At 38.5% G+C, this 17,992-nt stretch overlaps 1 protein-coding gene across 1 annotated transcript in view; it reads left to right on the forward strand.

The window, feature by feature from the left end:
- Nucleotides 1-17,992, forward strand: part of znf385d (zinc finger protein 385D) — a 64,978-nt gene that overhangs the window by 38,535 nt on the left and 8,451 nt on the right. Inside the window, exon 4 of the mRNA XM_038710629.1 lies at nt 5,481-5,649. Coding sequence (XP_038566557.1) covers nt 5,481-5,649 — 169 coding nt within the window. The remainder of the gene's footprint in view (nt 1-5,480; nt 5,650-17,992) is intronic.

Consider the following 17,992-nt stretch of genomic DNA (forward strand, 5'->3'; position numbering starts at 1 on the left):
ACACACACAGCAGGAGTATTTGTGAGAACATTTTTGGTTTTTGTGGGTGGAATCACTATTCTTGGTTTATCCATACACATTGTGAACAAAAAAGCAGAGTACCAGATCACTGATGAACTTCTGCCAGCCATAAACCTTCTTATATTTATCAGTGTCGTGACTCTGTTGCCTGTTGGTCGGCTCTTGTGCTAAATAATACTTAAGGGCCTCCATGTGTCTAAATTTCTCTTATTTTCTTCCTTCTAAAAATCTAGTCGACTGATATTACTACTACTACTACTACTGGCATTACTTGTTGTTGTTGTTGTTCTTCGTACGCATTCAACGTAGTGACAAAACGTTAGCCATTTTGGCTACTGTAGAAACATGGTGCCGCAACATGGCGACATACCCGCTGTGTATGTAGAAAGAAATGGCTCATTCTAAGGTAATAAAAACATAACAGTTCATTATGTAGGGTCTTTATACACCACTGAAAACATATTTATTTATATTATATTGCATTTCTCTCAATAGATCCTCATAATCTTTGCACAGTGAACCTTTAAAGGAGATATTTTTATAATGTTACGATGTTGGATGTTCATGTTAAACATGGCCAAAGCTTCAAACAATGAGGTTAAAGTATTTAAAAGAAATCCCTGTGAGCAAAAACTTCAGATTTCCTCCTGTTCTGAACACTTTGAAGTGTTTTTTTCTACCAATGCTCCGTGCTACGACATACCGAGCCAGACGGAGCCGGTGTTCCATATATGGTAATTTGCTCCACACAGCAACAGCACAGCAACGCTCTGTCTGCCTGTAAGACCCAGCGACAACAACAGCCTGGTAACATGCTTCAGGTCTTGGCCAATCAGAAGACAGTGGGCTTTGAGAGAGGGGGCCTTAAAGAGACAGGAGCATGTTTCAGACAGAGGCTGAAATGAAGCCTACATGAAGAGTCAGTATAAAAAAAAAAGATTTTTTCGAACTTCGAAAAATGCAAACTAAAATCGTTAAAAGAACTACACTATTTGACTGGAAAAGCAGTTTAATAGGTGTCCTTTAAGTAGGATTTTGAACACAATGCTTTTACTTGTAATTTAATATATTTAAATTATATATCATAATATATGTGCTGTAAAAACATTTAGATTCTCTTTAGGGAGGCTGTAGCACACCTACATTTTATCTCAGCACTTCTAAAAAAATTATTAATTCATATTTTCTGAAATCATTTTTATACCCTGAGGAAAATATATTAAAACGTTGATAAATTATTTTTAAAAATGTTCGCATCGTGGCAACCAGTGTGTGATTATCTTCTTCCACACTGTCGTTGTGGTCGGCACCGAGCAGCATCCCCCTGGGCTGAAAAACTGCGTTTCCTCAAATGGCCACTTAAGGCTGGCTCCAAAAGCGAGTTTGTTCTGTTAAAGATGTAGCGTGAATTTGCCAAGGCAGTAAAGACGATGGCTATGCTAAATCCCCTTTTCAATTTCATATGAAGAAATGTCTGTTTTTCCATTGATGGATATACAATTTTTTCTCAGCTACGGTTCAGGTGAGAGAGTAAGGTCAAAATTTTATCTGACTGGATTGCCCACAGAAACCCAATATTCAATTTAAAAATAGTGTTAGAGAATAGAGAAATGGATTCACCCCTATATTCCTAACTCTTATTAAATTATGAATACTCTGTTTGGTTGTTACGTTTGCCTTTTGGTTGACAGCACAAAGGGGGAGACAGGAGGATAGAGAGGGAGAGAAGAAGAGTTGGCACATAAGAGAGAAAGAGAGGGAGAGAGAGAGAAAGAGCCAGGTCAGAAAGGGGACAGGAAGTTAAGGTCACAAAGTCTGGTACGTCAGCACCTACTATCTGGGCTAACATGTGTGGTAAGCAGTGTATTGATATATTGTTATTAAATGTGGGTTCTCCCCATCCTCGTCTTACATTTACGTCTTAAATACTCTGCTTGTTTGCTTAGTTTATGATCATATTAAGTAATTTTCTTGCTGCACACTATTTTATAATAGTTTGGTTTAGACATCCATGTTTTACCCACAAAATTAATCCAACTGAGGTGTGGCTGTCTCCCATGATACATGACCTTGATCCCCCACAGGCACGGCTGTTATGGATTAACACAATGACCAATGGTTCTTAGGTATGAGTTGGGATCATTTACTGGGGTCTTAAGTTATCTGCAGGAATGTGGGTGGATGGGTGGGAGAGACTTTGCATGTCTGTAGCAGCAATGTTGTGGTTACAACTACAAAGACCCTGAATCAATATTAGATTAACCTGAACCCCCCCCCAAAAAATCTGCATCACTATAGGATTTAATTTAAATTCTCTGTAGCTTTTGAAGACACTGTCCTTCCGCGACTTGCATCCTTATAATACTACACAACTTGATATGTATACTGTGTGAATCTAGGTCATAAAGATTTACTACTATAGCTAAAAATGGTGCATAAACTCAGCAGCGCAAATAAATGTGGGAGACGACTCCATAAATAAAGAAACAAGTAAAATCCACAGATTAAAAAACTATTCCACAAATAAAAATGATTTAAGATGGTTTACTCTGCATTACATCAATGTTGGGCTTTGGAGAACATTTTATTTGAATATTAAATTAATAAGCATTTGTTGGATGATTCAATAAATCTGAGCTCTGAAACATAAACAGCAGTAAACTTTGCTCCGTTCTTTTGGTCTGGTCTCAATAACTCTGACCACTAGTCTGTTGTTTATGGAAGAAATTGCTCATGGTCTTATTTAAATCACATTTAGTTAATTGAATTATGAAGCCAGAACAACTTGTTCCCTCTGAAACCCTTACGGTCTTGATACCTATAAATTCCCCCTTTTCAGCATAACAATGGCCAGTTTGATGTTGTAAATCAATTTTCAAACATGTGATTTTGCAGGGATTTTATTCATTTGAAAGGAATATTTCCAGTTTCTTTTCTTTTCTGCCTGCCTACTCAAATCCTTGGACGATTGCATTGACTCAAGCCATAGCAAATAACCTCATTAAAAAGTATTGAAGTAGCTTTAATTGAATGTGTTGTTTAATAGACCTTATCCACATACTGGTTATGTTGAACATGAGGTAATGGAGGGTGTTTGATAAACCAAAATTTGCTTACTTAAACTACACTGTTGGAATAATCTGATAAATACTGAGCCACTGCTATGTAAAAGCAGACATTTGATTTTGTTACAGTTCTCCAGTTTAGACACACACAAAAAATTCAGTGGCCAGGTTGAAAATGCTCCTCTGAGCTTCCCTCCTCAAACTTTAACATTACTGACTTTATCTATCTATTAAAGTTAGCATGGATGAAAGATGACATTTAGAGGGATGATTTTCGAGATTTTTGTCCGTACCCAAGGCAAACATCACTGAAAGCAAATGTGTAAGACATGTTGATTAAGTTATTAATTTCTGTCTAGCTGCATTCATTGCTTTTGCCCCACTTGGGGGCTGATAACACTACATAGACACTTAAGTGTCTAAAGTTGTTAATGTGTTAGCAAACAATTGATTATTATTACATCAAGCAGACACAGAGCAACATAAGCATTCATTTGGAGTCGTGTTTCTGGTGACGTGATGAAAGTACTACAAGGTGCAGGGTATATTTTCTTACATTTCTACACAAGGTTGTATAATGAGATTAAGATGTAGTTCCTTTTGTGCTACTCACAAAAACAAATGTTATATACAAAAATTATACACAGTAGATTAGGTGGATAAATAGTAAGTCATAGAAGTAAAACAATTTTACATGGTGGAGTGCTGAGGATGAATTAAGCAGTCTCAGCCTGTCTGTTGATGAATATACTGGGATTTAAACTGTGACCTTTTGGTTTACAGACAGCCTCTCTAAATCCTAAACAATGCAGAGTCTAGTTTGTTTGATGTCTTTCCCCCCCTCATGGAGCAGAAAACAAATGATTTCCCTCCCAGTTTTAATCATGCACGTGTCACACTTGGAGTTCAGGCAATTCTTCCACTTCATTGCTCAAATGCAAGATGAATTTTTGGCGTATTCCCATTTAACACCCATCCATATCACCCGAGTTTCATAACAAAAAAATAAGTTATGTCTTTGGCACCTGGAGAGTAATGAATGTGGGTCAAAATGAATAGTTTCATGACAGAACAAGATGTGTATTCTGTTGAGTGATAAAAAAGTGATATCTCATCCAAAGAAAAAAATTCCAGAGTGCATGTTTAAGGCACCTCAGCTCAAAAAAAACCCTTTGCCAACAGAATTGTTAAACTTTGAATTTCTGGCAACTTTATTCTCCTCATATAATGAAACCTATTTACATGTCCCTTTCTATTGCACTTTCAAGTCCGCAGTGCATATTGTGAGTAATTATGGCCAATTTAAGTGATCCAAAACAAAATGCTATGAGACCCTAGTCGTGAGATCATGAGCTTATTTTCTTACAATTAAAACAATCTGACCACTGCTAAAACAATGGGCACGGTTTACCCAAGAGGAGCAAAAGGAAACAATGTTTTGTTTATATTGTAATGCAGAGAATACTACCTGGAATGGTCTCTTTGTCCCAGCAGTCCTTAGTAAATATCCCCACCGCGGCCCATAAATAAAGATGCTAACAAATGTCTTCTGGGGATGTGTGGTTGGCACACTTATTTATTCCAAGAGGCAATTGCATCTCTCCTGATACCTTCCTTCCTGCCACAGGCAAAGTATGCAGGGAAGTTTGCAGAGGTAAACAAGGACAGCTCAAAGTCTTTGCATATGTCCCACTTCTGTGTGCCTTGGCAAATCTGTTGTGAAGGTGAATCTTGGTGGAGTTACGTGTTCGGACTTTAAACCAAATAGCCACTCAAAAAAATTACACATCAAATGGATTTCTCAATCACCAGGTATAATTGTAATTAATACAGAAATGAGTCTTCACACTGAACGGTCATTTCATAACCACCCTTTGCATTTTTAATAACCAGACAAATTGTAAATCACAACAGCGAGGGGCTAAAACCAAGAAAAAGTGAGTTTTATAATCGGCTGATTTTGCACAAAAATTGCAAATGCAAACCAAAAAATTTGACATGAAGGCCTTCTAAAGTAACTTGTTTATGCAGAACAATAAATTGTTCGCATTTACTAACAAATAGCCATTTGGGGAAAATGAAAAAGTGCTCTTGAATTTAATCACTCAACACATCCAAAAAAATAAAAAACTTAAATTATGTAGAGAACATATTACCTGGCATATTAATCATACACTGAGAGAAGAACTTTTTTTTAACTGGCAAAAACACAATCAAAGGTTGACACTTTTTGCTGGACTGCAAGGTGTATCAACAACCCCCTGCTAATTACGTTTAGTCTGCTTCATTGACTCTGACTGTGTTCCACTAGTTTTCATATTTCATTTCATCCTGGCTCTGTGTTTAGCTGCTTTCCCAGCGCTAAATTGAGCCTGTTATTTGTTCTCCTCACAGAGCCAGGCCTTGGCCCACTACAAGGGGACCAAACATGCCAAGAAGCTAAAAGCCCTGGACGCTCCAAAGACTAAGCTCAAAGGCTCAGTGGTCACCAAGGAAACTGCCAACCAGGAGATCGCCAAGGGCATCAACAGCTTGCAGGTCCCCAATGGCACAGACAGGAAAGGTTTGTGTTTTCCTGCCTGCTGCACATTCCCCAACACACGTTCTTTGTTGTTCTCTTTATGTAGCTGCTGTCCTTCTGTTGAGAATGAATGTTGGACCTATCAAATTCACCTTTTCGGTATTTTAGATTTGCTGCACACAACATGCAATCACTTTAGAAGTTGGATGGACTCTCTGTTGGCTGGTCTGTCTGTGGCTGGCTGCCGACTCAGTGCTCATATATTGAATTTGTAGAGTTTTAAAGATCTCTGCAGGACTCACAGGACAGTCAAACACAATAAGAATGAGGTAGTGCCTCAGTATGCTTTAAACACTGCGCTTGTCAGACCGTCAAGACTGTGTTTAGACAGGCAACAGCACTGTATGAAATGACGTGCCCACCTCATTCTCTTGAATGGGACCACTGTGTTGATGCAGTTGGGGTGCCAATGCAGAGGGCTTTGGCAACAAAAAAAACAAACCTGCTTGAACCTTTACCGCAACGCAATGTGACGACTGGCAAGGCTCTGTGTCCATACATGTACAAGCACACAGTCCTGGCAAATTGGTGACAGTGTATTTTCATTGTTTATTTGGATAAATTATTTAGAGAGAATAGATAAAAGACACTGCATTTGATAAGCACTCAAACGCATTAAGCTGTTACTCCTGGATCTTATTTCACATTGTCTCACTGGTACCTGAAGTAACAATAACATAGCCACTTGCTTTATTTTTTTTTAAATGCAGGGCAGTTTTCAGTCTGAATGTCACTAAAGTGTTTTAAACCCCCTTTCTGACAGTGGAATTTAAGGGGATTTAACTTTCATGAAGAGGTAAAAACAGCAACACTTATATACTTGCTGGAGTTTTTACTTCCTTAGAGCTTTTCCTTTCTCATCGCACCTTGGAAGTACTACTCTGGATTAATTCGTCATACAACTGATTTTGTCACTTTGTTTGTAAAACCCAGAGCAGCACTGTGAAAGCCTTTAAGGAAAGATTGTCCGAAAGGGTGTGCCATTGTTGCCATTGGTACAATTTATGGTGCTGACACTTCAAAGACACGCAAAAGTTCTTGGAGAGAGATCAGGAAGGCAGTTGCGATGCTATGATGGCAGGCTTTTCATCCTGCCTTTAAGTTTGGTCATTCACTGTTGCCTTAGATGTATTTGGAAGATGTGTTGTTCAAACTAATTTGTTTGAAACATACGGAATTCTTCAATTTGATGGCAGTTTGCAGTGTTGCAACTCATATAACCATGAGGTCATGCCTCCTATATTTAATTTTTGTTTTGCATTAGCCTATTATACCTTTTTTTCTTGTGCACACTGCTGTGTGCTGACTGTGTGTAACTTTATATTCATTACATTGCAGCCAGGTGGCTGTTTAAATCTGGTTATCTCAGCCAGGTGTCTGCCGAAAAAGATTCGTATTCTCGGAGGAACTCCTGCTTAAAAACATGTTGAAAAAGTAAACAAAAAGTAACTGCAACCTCCAGCATCTGACAGCAACCAGATGCAGATTATTTTAAATGTGTTTCATATTGGTTCTGTGGAGGAAAAAGTTTTTCGGCAAATGAAAGCATTGCTGAGGATCCGTGGCCTCTCTGTCTCCTCCACTGTAATAATCTTTAAGCTGCCTGTTATTATGTCATTAATTGGCCCAATGAAATTCTTCCCCTTTGACTGTAACAGTAGACATTTTTTTAAAGGAATTGGAAACACATTGAGCCGTTGTGCTCTGGGATTAATTTTACCTCTGCCCTTGTCTTCTTCCAATGTTCCACAAGTTTTTAAATTAGGAGCACATTTCTGGAGTGCATGATGTATGTGACCTATTTGTCTGACCTATTCACTCTTGAAGTTTAAAGGTTGCTTGATGTGAAAACGCAACCATGAGATGCCCAACCAGGTATTCTTATCATGCCTAAGAGGAAAAGGTCAGGTTTGGTTAATTTGGGCTCATAAATGCTACAAATATGAATATTATTCTTCTGTTGAGTTCGAAAGTAGATGAGAAAACAGTATGAACAAGCACTTAATTTTATATATTTAAGGTAACATAGGTCATAAGTAAGTCTTTATGTTATTTTAAGAGCTTTACACCCAGCAGCAGTCTGTCTCGCATCCCACAGAGTTGCTAAGCTGCTATACAAATGTCAAACCATTAAATGGAGCAATTTGCACTCAAGCTACCCCTGAGCTAATCCACATTGCAGTTTGTCAGCATTTACCGTTGTGTAGGTCTCTATGTCTCAAGCAGCAGTGGTTATGAAATCTTAGATGCATCTCTAAAAGTAAAATAAAACTTTAATCTTTCAAAAGGATCACACTTTTTTTATGGAAATGTACAACTATAAGGCTGAGCTGAAAATCAGAGTTTCTGGTATTGATGTTGTTAATAGCACTATTGAGCTATACCTATAGTTCAATATATAGAAATATTTAGTATTTTGGGCAGAAGCTAATATATTTATTCAATGCTTTGAACCTGCTTTCACTCACTCTGCTGCTGCTGCTGCTGAGCACGACATTGTTTTTATTCACTTTTTTCTCTTCTTCGCTCACCTTTTTACAAATACAGAAAGGATGTGAACTGTGGGGTGTTCACGTGTAATAGTAACCTTGAATGTCCAAGAATCAATAATCAACCAGCCATATGTTCAATGAACAAAGCTTCACAATGATAATATAATAAGATGATCATGTTTGCTAATATATTACTAATTTGTAATTTGGAAAGCAGTATAATGCAGCCCATGGCTATGTGTTACAAGATGCAAAATATTTGTACAGACGTTTCTTGCAAAAAATTGACTAACATCTGTTTTAAGTTTTTTTTTAAATGTTGACTTTCTACATCTCAATTGCACATTGAAGAATAAAATTCCATTAGAAGCTAATAGCAACTAAATTAATTATCTTGCTTCCAAAGGTATTTAGCTAACACGAAGCATGGATGGAATAGAGACTCAAAGTGTTCAATATTAGATGATAAAATAAAACATCATAAATAAATAAATATTGTGATTAATAAATTAATTAATACAACTTAGTGATATAATCAAATAAATATTTAAAAGTCAGGTCATTCATTTCTGTTTATTCCATGCAATTTCTGCCTGTCTGTTTTTATTCCACAAGATAATTTTCTATATTGGCTGTTTATTTAATAATAACACTTGTCATGACAGAGTCTCCGTTAGTCAATCAAGACAAACCAGGCAGAGCCAGTTAGTAATAATAATAATGGATTACATTCACATAGCGCTTTATCTTGATTAGGTAATCAGATGGAGAGAGCCAGGTTGGGAATTTTGCACCAGGGAACCCCCTACTCTTTGCAAAGTGCTATGGGATCTTGAATGACCACAGTGAATCAGGACCTTGGTTTAATGTTTTCCAATCTTAAAGCTACTTAAAGGGTAAATTAAATGTGGGTTTTAGAGGTTTGAGGTGCAGATTGGTTGAAATTTGGAGTCTGCATCCATATTGCGTGAACAATGACATTTGTAGCCTTCTTTATACATGTTCCCTCTGAATACACATGTATTACTAGAGGAATAAACTGTAAAGATGGAAATCAGACATTCACCTCCTCCCACTCTACCTGCACCAAGATAACGATATATAATGGACAAAACATACATACAAAATTGTAAACACATTATGCACAAGCAGAGACCTCAGAGACCTTAAACAACAAGCCGTCATAACCAAGAAGATAAATGCATAATAATCATTTCAGCGCCCTGAAAAAAAAACACCAGCGCATTTCTACACCATCTCACTATCATATCTACAATGCGCGGGGGCGGCAGTTTGTCACAAGTGGCACTGGGTAATGAATATTAATGTGCTCAGATGTCAGAAGAATTAATTGTTGAGGCAGGTAAATGCTGCATTATCTGCAAGGCTGAAGCATTTGATGGTGTATCAGTGGCACAAAACTCGCTCTAATGAAAAGCTGAGATCAGGGAAGAGTAATGGCCATAGTGAGAGAAAGCAGAAACAACAGGGAGGTAGAGCTCTGTTTGCTTTTGCAGCGTAGGTTTTCAATGGATTTGTTTTGCTTTAAAATTACACGTGAAAAACATATTTGTCCTGTAATAATTTTTTTCCAAAGCACAGTATATCCATAATGGGAACAATGTAAGGTGTATGCTTATCTCCTTGTGTTCTTGTTAAATTCGTTAAATTAGAAGTGTGTGGGGGTATGGATGATATCGACACTAACCTTCCATCGGGGTTAGCACAGATTTCATTATTAAACAACTCAGTGACTCAAATGACACATAGGAAGTTTCTATCATGTCTGTTTTCTTCAAGCAACAAAAAAAGGTGTCTGGAGAGTTTTATCTCTCAAGCAGCGCATGTTGAGAAGTCTGCTAAATGCTTGATATCTTTCTTATTAGATTTGGGTGTGTTGTGTGGTGCAGCTAGGTTCATTTTCAAACTTAGTAGTCTTCAAGTGACATCACTTGAGGCAATTTATCAGACGTCACACAGCTCCTTTTGAAAAAGGCTTTACATACAACCTTTTTTTCCACATATGCAGTAGTACTCCCTAAGCCCTGTCAACAAACGGTTTTGCGTTTGGTGTGGAACAATAAAACACAGCCAACTTCCCACACAACATAATGGAAGAAATTCATTATTAAATGAAAATGTAGATTTCATAAGTCTATCTGCTCAGGTCGTTTTGCAAGAAACATAAGTGCATCGTTGAGGAATATAGAGTGGATGACAGTGTGTAATCACAGTGTAGACATTATAAATACACAGAGCACGCGTCTTGTGCGTGTTCTGAGACGGATAGACAGCTGGACACAGCGAGATAGTATAGATTAGCCGGATGACTCAGCGGCCGCCTATCAAGTTTGTTTGTGTGTGTGTGTTTGTGTGTTCTTGTGTGCCAGGGAGAGTAGAGCGAGAAAGGCAAAGAGAGAGATAGAGAGAGAAATGCCCACAGCACAGCCCGTCATCTCTCAGTTCCAGTCCAGTGCCTGAGGAAATGTACCCTGATATTAGCTATTAAAGAGCAGATTGTCAGGGGAGCCATGCCAGCACTGACAGCAGCTGTACAATGGAGTAGGCTGCAGGGAGACAGGAGGCTAGCTAAGGCTTTTCCCCGTGCAGTCTTTCTCAAGTCCCCATCGGCTGCAGACGCCCTCTGCCACCCTCCCATCCCACTCTCCTCCACCCCAAAAAAACTGCCTTTGTCTCCGTACATACGCACTGGTTTGGAAAAAGTCCTTACAGACAGCAGTAAACCTGATGAGTGTGTGATTAGATTGGCTCCATACCTGCGCGGTGCTGCAAATGTTCTCATTTGTGGGGATTTTGGATGACGACGTGTAACTGCAGAACTTCTGACAGAAATTAGGTGCAGATCATTTGCTTTCGGATGAAATTGGAAAGAGATAAATCAGTTTGAATTCAAATCAATGACTCCTGCTGCTGTTAAATATCTTAGATAGTGTCGTTTTTTTTCCCTTCAACAAAAAAGATGACTGCAAGCGTCGATGCACACTTATTTGTGAATGCAAATTTTTCAGCTTATCAATGTTTCATTCTCAGAATAGTCAACCGTGTCATTTTCTCATTTACTCACTTTGAATACTAACAAGAGAGATGGGGAAAAAAATCTGTGTCAAGAACGTCAAATAAAAATTGACAGAACTCAAGAGCCATGAGGGATTTCTGTCCTTTAAGTTGTGACAGCATATAATAAAGCCCAATCATTTTAATTAAAGAGCTTAATCCAGCTTCATTGAGAAAGGTAATCAGATCTCTGGGGTCTTGTGATTGTCTGAAAGCTTAAGTGGAGTGGAAGGATTTCAGAGCAGCGGATCTCCTCCATAACCAAAGCAGATCTCAGGGGAGGGTCGGGAGAGGCTGAGGTACAAATGGGGGAAAGAGAAGAGGCGCTGTCCTGTCTTGAAAGGGTCACAGCACCTGTCCTGATCTTCCTTTCTCATGATTCTCTCTTCCTTTGTTGCCTTCACCACTCCCACCCTCTCAATTTCTCTCTCTTTAACTGTGTCCCCTACTTGATTACACTCTTTTAATGTTATCTCTTTACTCTCACCTTCTCACGTCCCCTCCTCTCCTCCCTTTTATTTCCGCTGTTGTTTTGCCTCCGTTTGCTTACTTTGCAAGTTTCACTTCCATTTAACTTTTCTCTTTTTCCAGCTCCATCTTTCCCTGTCTTTCAAATCTATCCTCTTTTGTTCACATTTCTTATCCTCTCCCCTCTTTTACCTGGCCTCAATCTCTCTTTTTCTCTCCCTCCTTCTACTTGCTGTCGGGCCACACTCGCCCATACCAACTTTAGATTGATCACAGCCATTACCTCCATTAATGAGAGGGGATTGAGTTCTTAACTGGGCCTTGCAGAGCCAGTTAGGTCACACTGACTGGGGATATGGATTACTAGAGGCTTCTCGAGTGCACGGCGTCCTAGGCCAGCCAAAGTACACTTTAATCACCTGCCCTTCCAACAGCAAATGGCTCTTTAATGACACCGTCAGATGGGTTCACCCCAACACAAGGGCAAATACATGCATGACTTAACATGAGATGGCCTCACCAACCACGCTTTGTTATAATTCGATAGATAAAGACAGAACTACAAAGAAAGAAATACAATACAAATCACTTTTATTGCTGAAAATTCGATGAAAAGATCTGTATCACTCTCTTGTCTGTGAGCTAGAGCAAAGAGGTGATTAGCCTAGCTTAGCATAAAGACTGAAAGCAGGGGGGAGCAGCTCGCCCAGCTCTGTCAAAAGGTAAAACACACGCCCAACAACATCTCTATAGCTGACTGGAATCTTGTTTGATCTTCAAACAAACAAAAATTTATAAAATGACAAATCATGGTTTTACAAGGATTTAAGTGTGTATGGGCATATTTGCCTATTTCGAAAACATTCTTATTTATATTTATTTAACACGTAGAAACAGAAAACGAGGCATTTTAAAGGTACAATGTGTAGTAGTCTTCCCGCTCAGCCAGGCTCTCTGAGCGATTCTGCTCTTGTCTTTTCTAATCACATTAAAGCTTATCTATAGGCATGGGCCGGTATGAGATTTTGACAGTATTATAACCTTAAGCAAAAATATCACAGTTTCACGCTATAGCGGGGTTTTGCAATTACAGCAATTATAAATGTGTTATGTCTGGTTACCAAATATCAACTTTTTCCCACTAAACACAACAAACAGGCTCTATTTTTAAGCAACATATGCTACCGCTGCTAAAATTTACACCAAATAACACTATAAAATTGATTATTGTTATTTCAGTGTTGAGGCACATATACACATTAGGAGAGAGGGAGTGCACACACACACACATACACACCCGTCTGTTGTATGGTCTCTCTCCCTACAACAAATTGTGGAAAAGACACCAGAGCCAGCAGCATGATTTTTAACAGATGGATGGTGACGTGACTATAGACGTGTAACCAGCTAAATTAAATTATTGTACTAAATCGCAGAAACGTAGTTCTCTGTTCTTTCCCGCTCTAAAATAACGAGTGATGTTAGCTAGTTAATTAGCGTTGTTGTTGTTATCTGCCTCGGTAGCAAGTTAAAACTATTTATTTAATTTACATTTAGCTGTCGCTTTTCTCCAAAGCGACTTACAATCACTATACATGTCAGGTATAAAGGCCGTGAGGGGCCGTGTTACTCAATACAGATGCACACAACCTGCGGGATTTCTGCACTTGCCGCCTTTGACAGACAGATTGTCTGTTATACCCAATGGTATAACAGACTATTTTAGTTGTTTTGAAACCTTGACTTTTTCATGCTACTATACTTTGAAACTGGTAGCCCATGCCTACTTATTTATATAATAACCTCATCCCGGCTTCATTGTTGTCAGCTTTGCACATTTGTGACCAATAATTATGTGATTTTTTGATGTAATATTGACTGTTTTACACTAAACAAACTGAGAAGACTCCATTCACTGATGACAAATGAGATGCATTTTAAAAGCTCAGTAAAAAAAGTGGACCTTAAGATGAGATTATGATACAACGTCAAACTACTGTTTCCAGGGTGAAGATTGAACTTTCGTGTTGGAAGGTATATTTTTCCTTATTTGGAAGCTATCTATTTCCCACTGGAAGTTGGCTGAACAAATCATGGAGCCATCTCTCTGCTGAATTCAAAAAGATGAAATTGATATTGATCTTCAGACCCCAGGTATTAAAGCAAACAAGCAGACTGCCAAAATGTTGACGCATTGCTTACTAGTTGCACCTGAGTAATTTGCTCTCCCTAACTGTTGGTTCAAATTAGTGACTGAATATGTAGCAGTTAATAAAGGCTGTTGATTTCCTGTTCAAAACACAGGGTCAATGTAGAGCCAGTCTTTGCCAGAGAAAAATTCTCCTATGCTTCCCTGCTATTAAATGAAAGACTACAGAAAGACGCGAAAGCAATCTGTGATGTTCAGCAGAGAAAATGCCACAGTAAACACAACATGGCACCAAAAATAGTCCCTACCAATAACCAGGGAATTTATTTTTGCTCACTTGTGGTGAGAACATCTGCCAAAAGCAGACTCACAAGCAAAAGCTCCCTCGCTCGCATGAACACCAAACCTAGACTTGCACTTTTCCTGGAACCACACTTAGTCAGGTGAGCGTGCCATTAAAAAGCTGCCCAGAGAAGCAGGTGTGATGGCAGCTAGTGAGCATGGTGAGACTCAGTGAGTTAATCGCTGTGATTTCAGGTTGTTTTGATGCCTGGCACACCAGAGCGCACTGGGAGTAGGTGGTCATTAATTGCAGGGAGTAAAGAGGTCTCTGCCACTCTACTCGTGGCATAAACAGTATTCATCAGGAGTGACAAGGTCAGACACTTCATAAATAGTTCACAGTTTAATTATTGTTCTTGTGGTAATAGCCTGGGCTTGATGGGACATGGAAATGTAAAGTTACACTTAGGTCATTAATAGCTGTTAAATCATTAGGGTTTGATCAAAAGAGGTGGTTATCAACATACTTGAAAAAGTGTCATGCTTTAGCTGAATGTCTGTAATATGAAAAAACATTTCAAACCAACATTTTTTGGTACTTAGTAGTTTGTATTCAGATTATTGTGATTTTGTTAAATCTAAGAACAGCAGGGTTGTGTGGATTGGAAAAACTGATTTCCTGGCTCTTGCCTGTGGTGTATTCAGCCTCAACTCAAATTGAACCGAACATAAATTACACACAACTAATAAGTGAAGTCACTGGTCATTTTATAGCTGAGTCCAAAGACTTTAAATAAATGTTCCAGTCATGGTATTGAGAGTTACCGCCTGGAATAATGGCCTTTTCATGCCAGATGTTCTTCTTTACCTCAGTCCACAGGCATCTGCAGCGTTTACTGAAGCACACGCAGATATACAGGTAGAGGTCGTAAGTGCACCTCACTGCATCACTAACGTTCATTTCTCTGCTGGCAACAGTAATCAATAGACGCCCTTGCTTAAGGTCACCTGATGATGTGATGGACAGATCCTGTCAGAGGCAGTCTGTAAATGGAATAAAGCAACTGCAGCAACAACACTGACAGAGTGAAAAGAGATACATCACAGCTGCTGAACTTGGCACCGCTGACCATGCCATGTAAATCAGTTTCTAGTTTAAAATATAAAGGCCTGATGTACTTTGTGCATCTGAATAAATGAGCTTCAGTCTTGTCAGTCAATTTCTAATTGGCCTTCTTCATGGCTTTCTGTAAAACAATATTTATAACAGTCAGGGTCAATGCCCCAAGTGAAGAAGTTCAAGCACCTTAGGGTCTTGCTCACATGTGAGGGTAAGATGAAGCCTGATAGGTCCAATGGTGCTGTGTCATTGTCATGGTGAAGAGGAAAGTGAAGGCGAAGCTTTCCATTTAATGGGTTCAACCCTCAATATGGTGATGAACTTTGGGTAATGACCGAAAAAATGGAATGTGGATAAAGCAACCAAAATTCATCACATAGTGGATGGACTCCACTACCAGACCACTCCAGACCAGGCCAAAAGAACCAGCAGTAGTAGTAAGTAGTGTGTGGAATTAAGAGTGGCACAAAGTGGCTATAAATTGAATGTAAACAATCAGAGCATAACATACAGTAATATCTGTGTCTCCACTTATTTTTCTACCATCTTGAGATTTTTTGAATGGTTGGATGAAGAATCTAAACAAAACATATGATAAATTAAAACATACGATAGATCTAAATTGACATAAAAGATAAGAAAATAGATCAAATATGCACATTCAGAGCAGACAGGCCTGCTGCATAAATATTGTCAACACACCACTAAAATGAGTGTGAAGTCTAACCAATACATTGACAGATGGATTCAGCAAAGTTCACTGTTAGAAATTTATTGTTACAGTTGTCTTCAATGGGTAGTTTCTGTATTTTTTATCATATCCACAAAAGTGCTTCTTTTTGTCACCGACAAGGACAATTAACACTCTGAAACCTCAAACTTTCCAGAGACTTCTTTTTCAGGTTAAAAACAAGGGGTGTCATCAGGTGTTGCTCGTAGGGATCCTTTCCATGATGTTGTCAGACACCTGGTAAAACAGTCGGTGGCAAAAAGAAGCACTTTTTATGGACATCATTTTGATAGGCACAATTGCCCCAAACGAGTTCAGTGCAGCCACTGCAGACAGTTCGCAGCTGCTGACTGAAGCCATATACTGCACAAAACCTTTTGTAATTACTGGTCATTCAAAGAGGGACCAAGTTTAAAAATACTAAAATTATTCTTTAATAGTAAACTTTATTTTTCAGGTTTAAAATATTGTACCAAAGGACATCTTTGCTCACCAACCCTGCAAACATTTGTTATCATATTTTTTATGATTTTGTTACACATTGTTGGAACAAACCCTCATATGGTTTTCCCTGATATATTTTCAGTGTTGATGTCCTTTGTTTTGTACATTTATCTCTATTATTTATCTACCTGCTCCTGTTCTACACTTTAAAGATCTGCATTCAGAGTGTGCAGCAGGAAAGTGCAGCAAATTTCATAGTTGGAGTCAGTCAACTGTAAGAGGAGATTATTACAACACGTATAAATGTACCTCAGACCCATTTTAAAGGTTAATGGATTGGATGCTCACAAACACTGAAATACTAAAAGAACACATATTGCATAAATTTACATACATTGGAACCATTTAGCTGAAGTTTTCATCCAGAGTCTCTATAAGCTGTTATCCCTGGATGCCATTCAGTACCTTAGCTTGAATAAATAGACAGCGTTCACCACACCGGATGCTCTTCTTCTTTTAGGTATGTCTGTACATCTTTCACCACAGGCCATAACAAAAACATATCTGCTGCTCCAACCTCTGGTGAAACTGGTGACGGTGTAACTTTGAGCAGTTTTTTGTGGTGCCCACCGACACCTCCGCTGGGATAAATAAAAACATATATAATGGCTCACAAAAATAGCATGACATAATTCACTATTGATTTGTTCTCCTGGCTGGCTGATCTTTATTTCGTGACACTGGAGTGCGGTCAACTCAGAGGCATTGGCATCGATCAGGTGGTGCCGCTAAGACAAAATTTCATTTTCGTAAATGTGGCAGCAGTCGTCTGTATTCCATACACTGACATGTAGTGTTGTTTTATGAGTCAAATATATTGATCCACTGCTGTCTTTATTTATAAAAATCTCAGACTTTTCTTTCAGAACACAGCAGTTATTTGTATAACATGTTAACGTGATCTCACACGCTGACAGTGGATTAGAGGTCAGAGTTGTTTATCTCAGTAATATGTATGTTTAATATGTATATACATACCGTACATACCATTAAGAAAACATTTTTATCATCATAAATATAAGTCAGGGCAATTTGTCTCTTGACCTTATTGTCAGATCAGACTTGACTATAAAGTCAAGTCTGATCCGCTGAGTCTGATCCCAGTTTGGACTGGTCTGCTGCTTGTTTTGCTTTTGTTGGTCTTTTCCCTATGACCTATGTTCTGGTTTTCTTCACTTCTTCTCAAAGTCGTTGAGCCTGGTTTTGGCAGTGGCATAAAGTAAAATGTTAATTCATGCATAGACCAAAATGTGCAACTCAACAGAATGCCTAATTTTATCTTAACCCAACTCTCAAATGATCCTCACAAAACTCATTTTGTTACTGCACTCTGATTCAACAGTGGGAACTGTCTTGCATTTTTACTATGTTTTTTGTTTCTTTTATTTTCCACGTTCCAATTTTTATCACACTGTTTATGAGCTCTGCTTCATGTTTTGCTTATGAATATTTCATGTTAGTATTTAGTATTTTAAATAAAAACACACAAACAAAATAGGAATAAT

This window comes from Micropterus salmoides, unplaced genomic scaffold (genome assembly GCF_014851395.1).
Source record: "Micropterus salmoides isolate LMB-PRFRI ecotype aquatic unplaced genomic scaffold, ASM1485139v1 Ms_hic_scaffold_11, whole genome shotgun sequence".
Taxonomy (NCBI): Eukaryota; Metazoa; Chordata; class Actinopteri; order Centrarchiformes; family Centrarchidae; genus Micropterus; species Micropterus salmoides.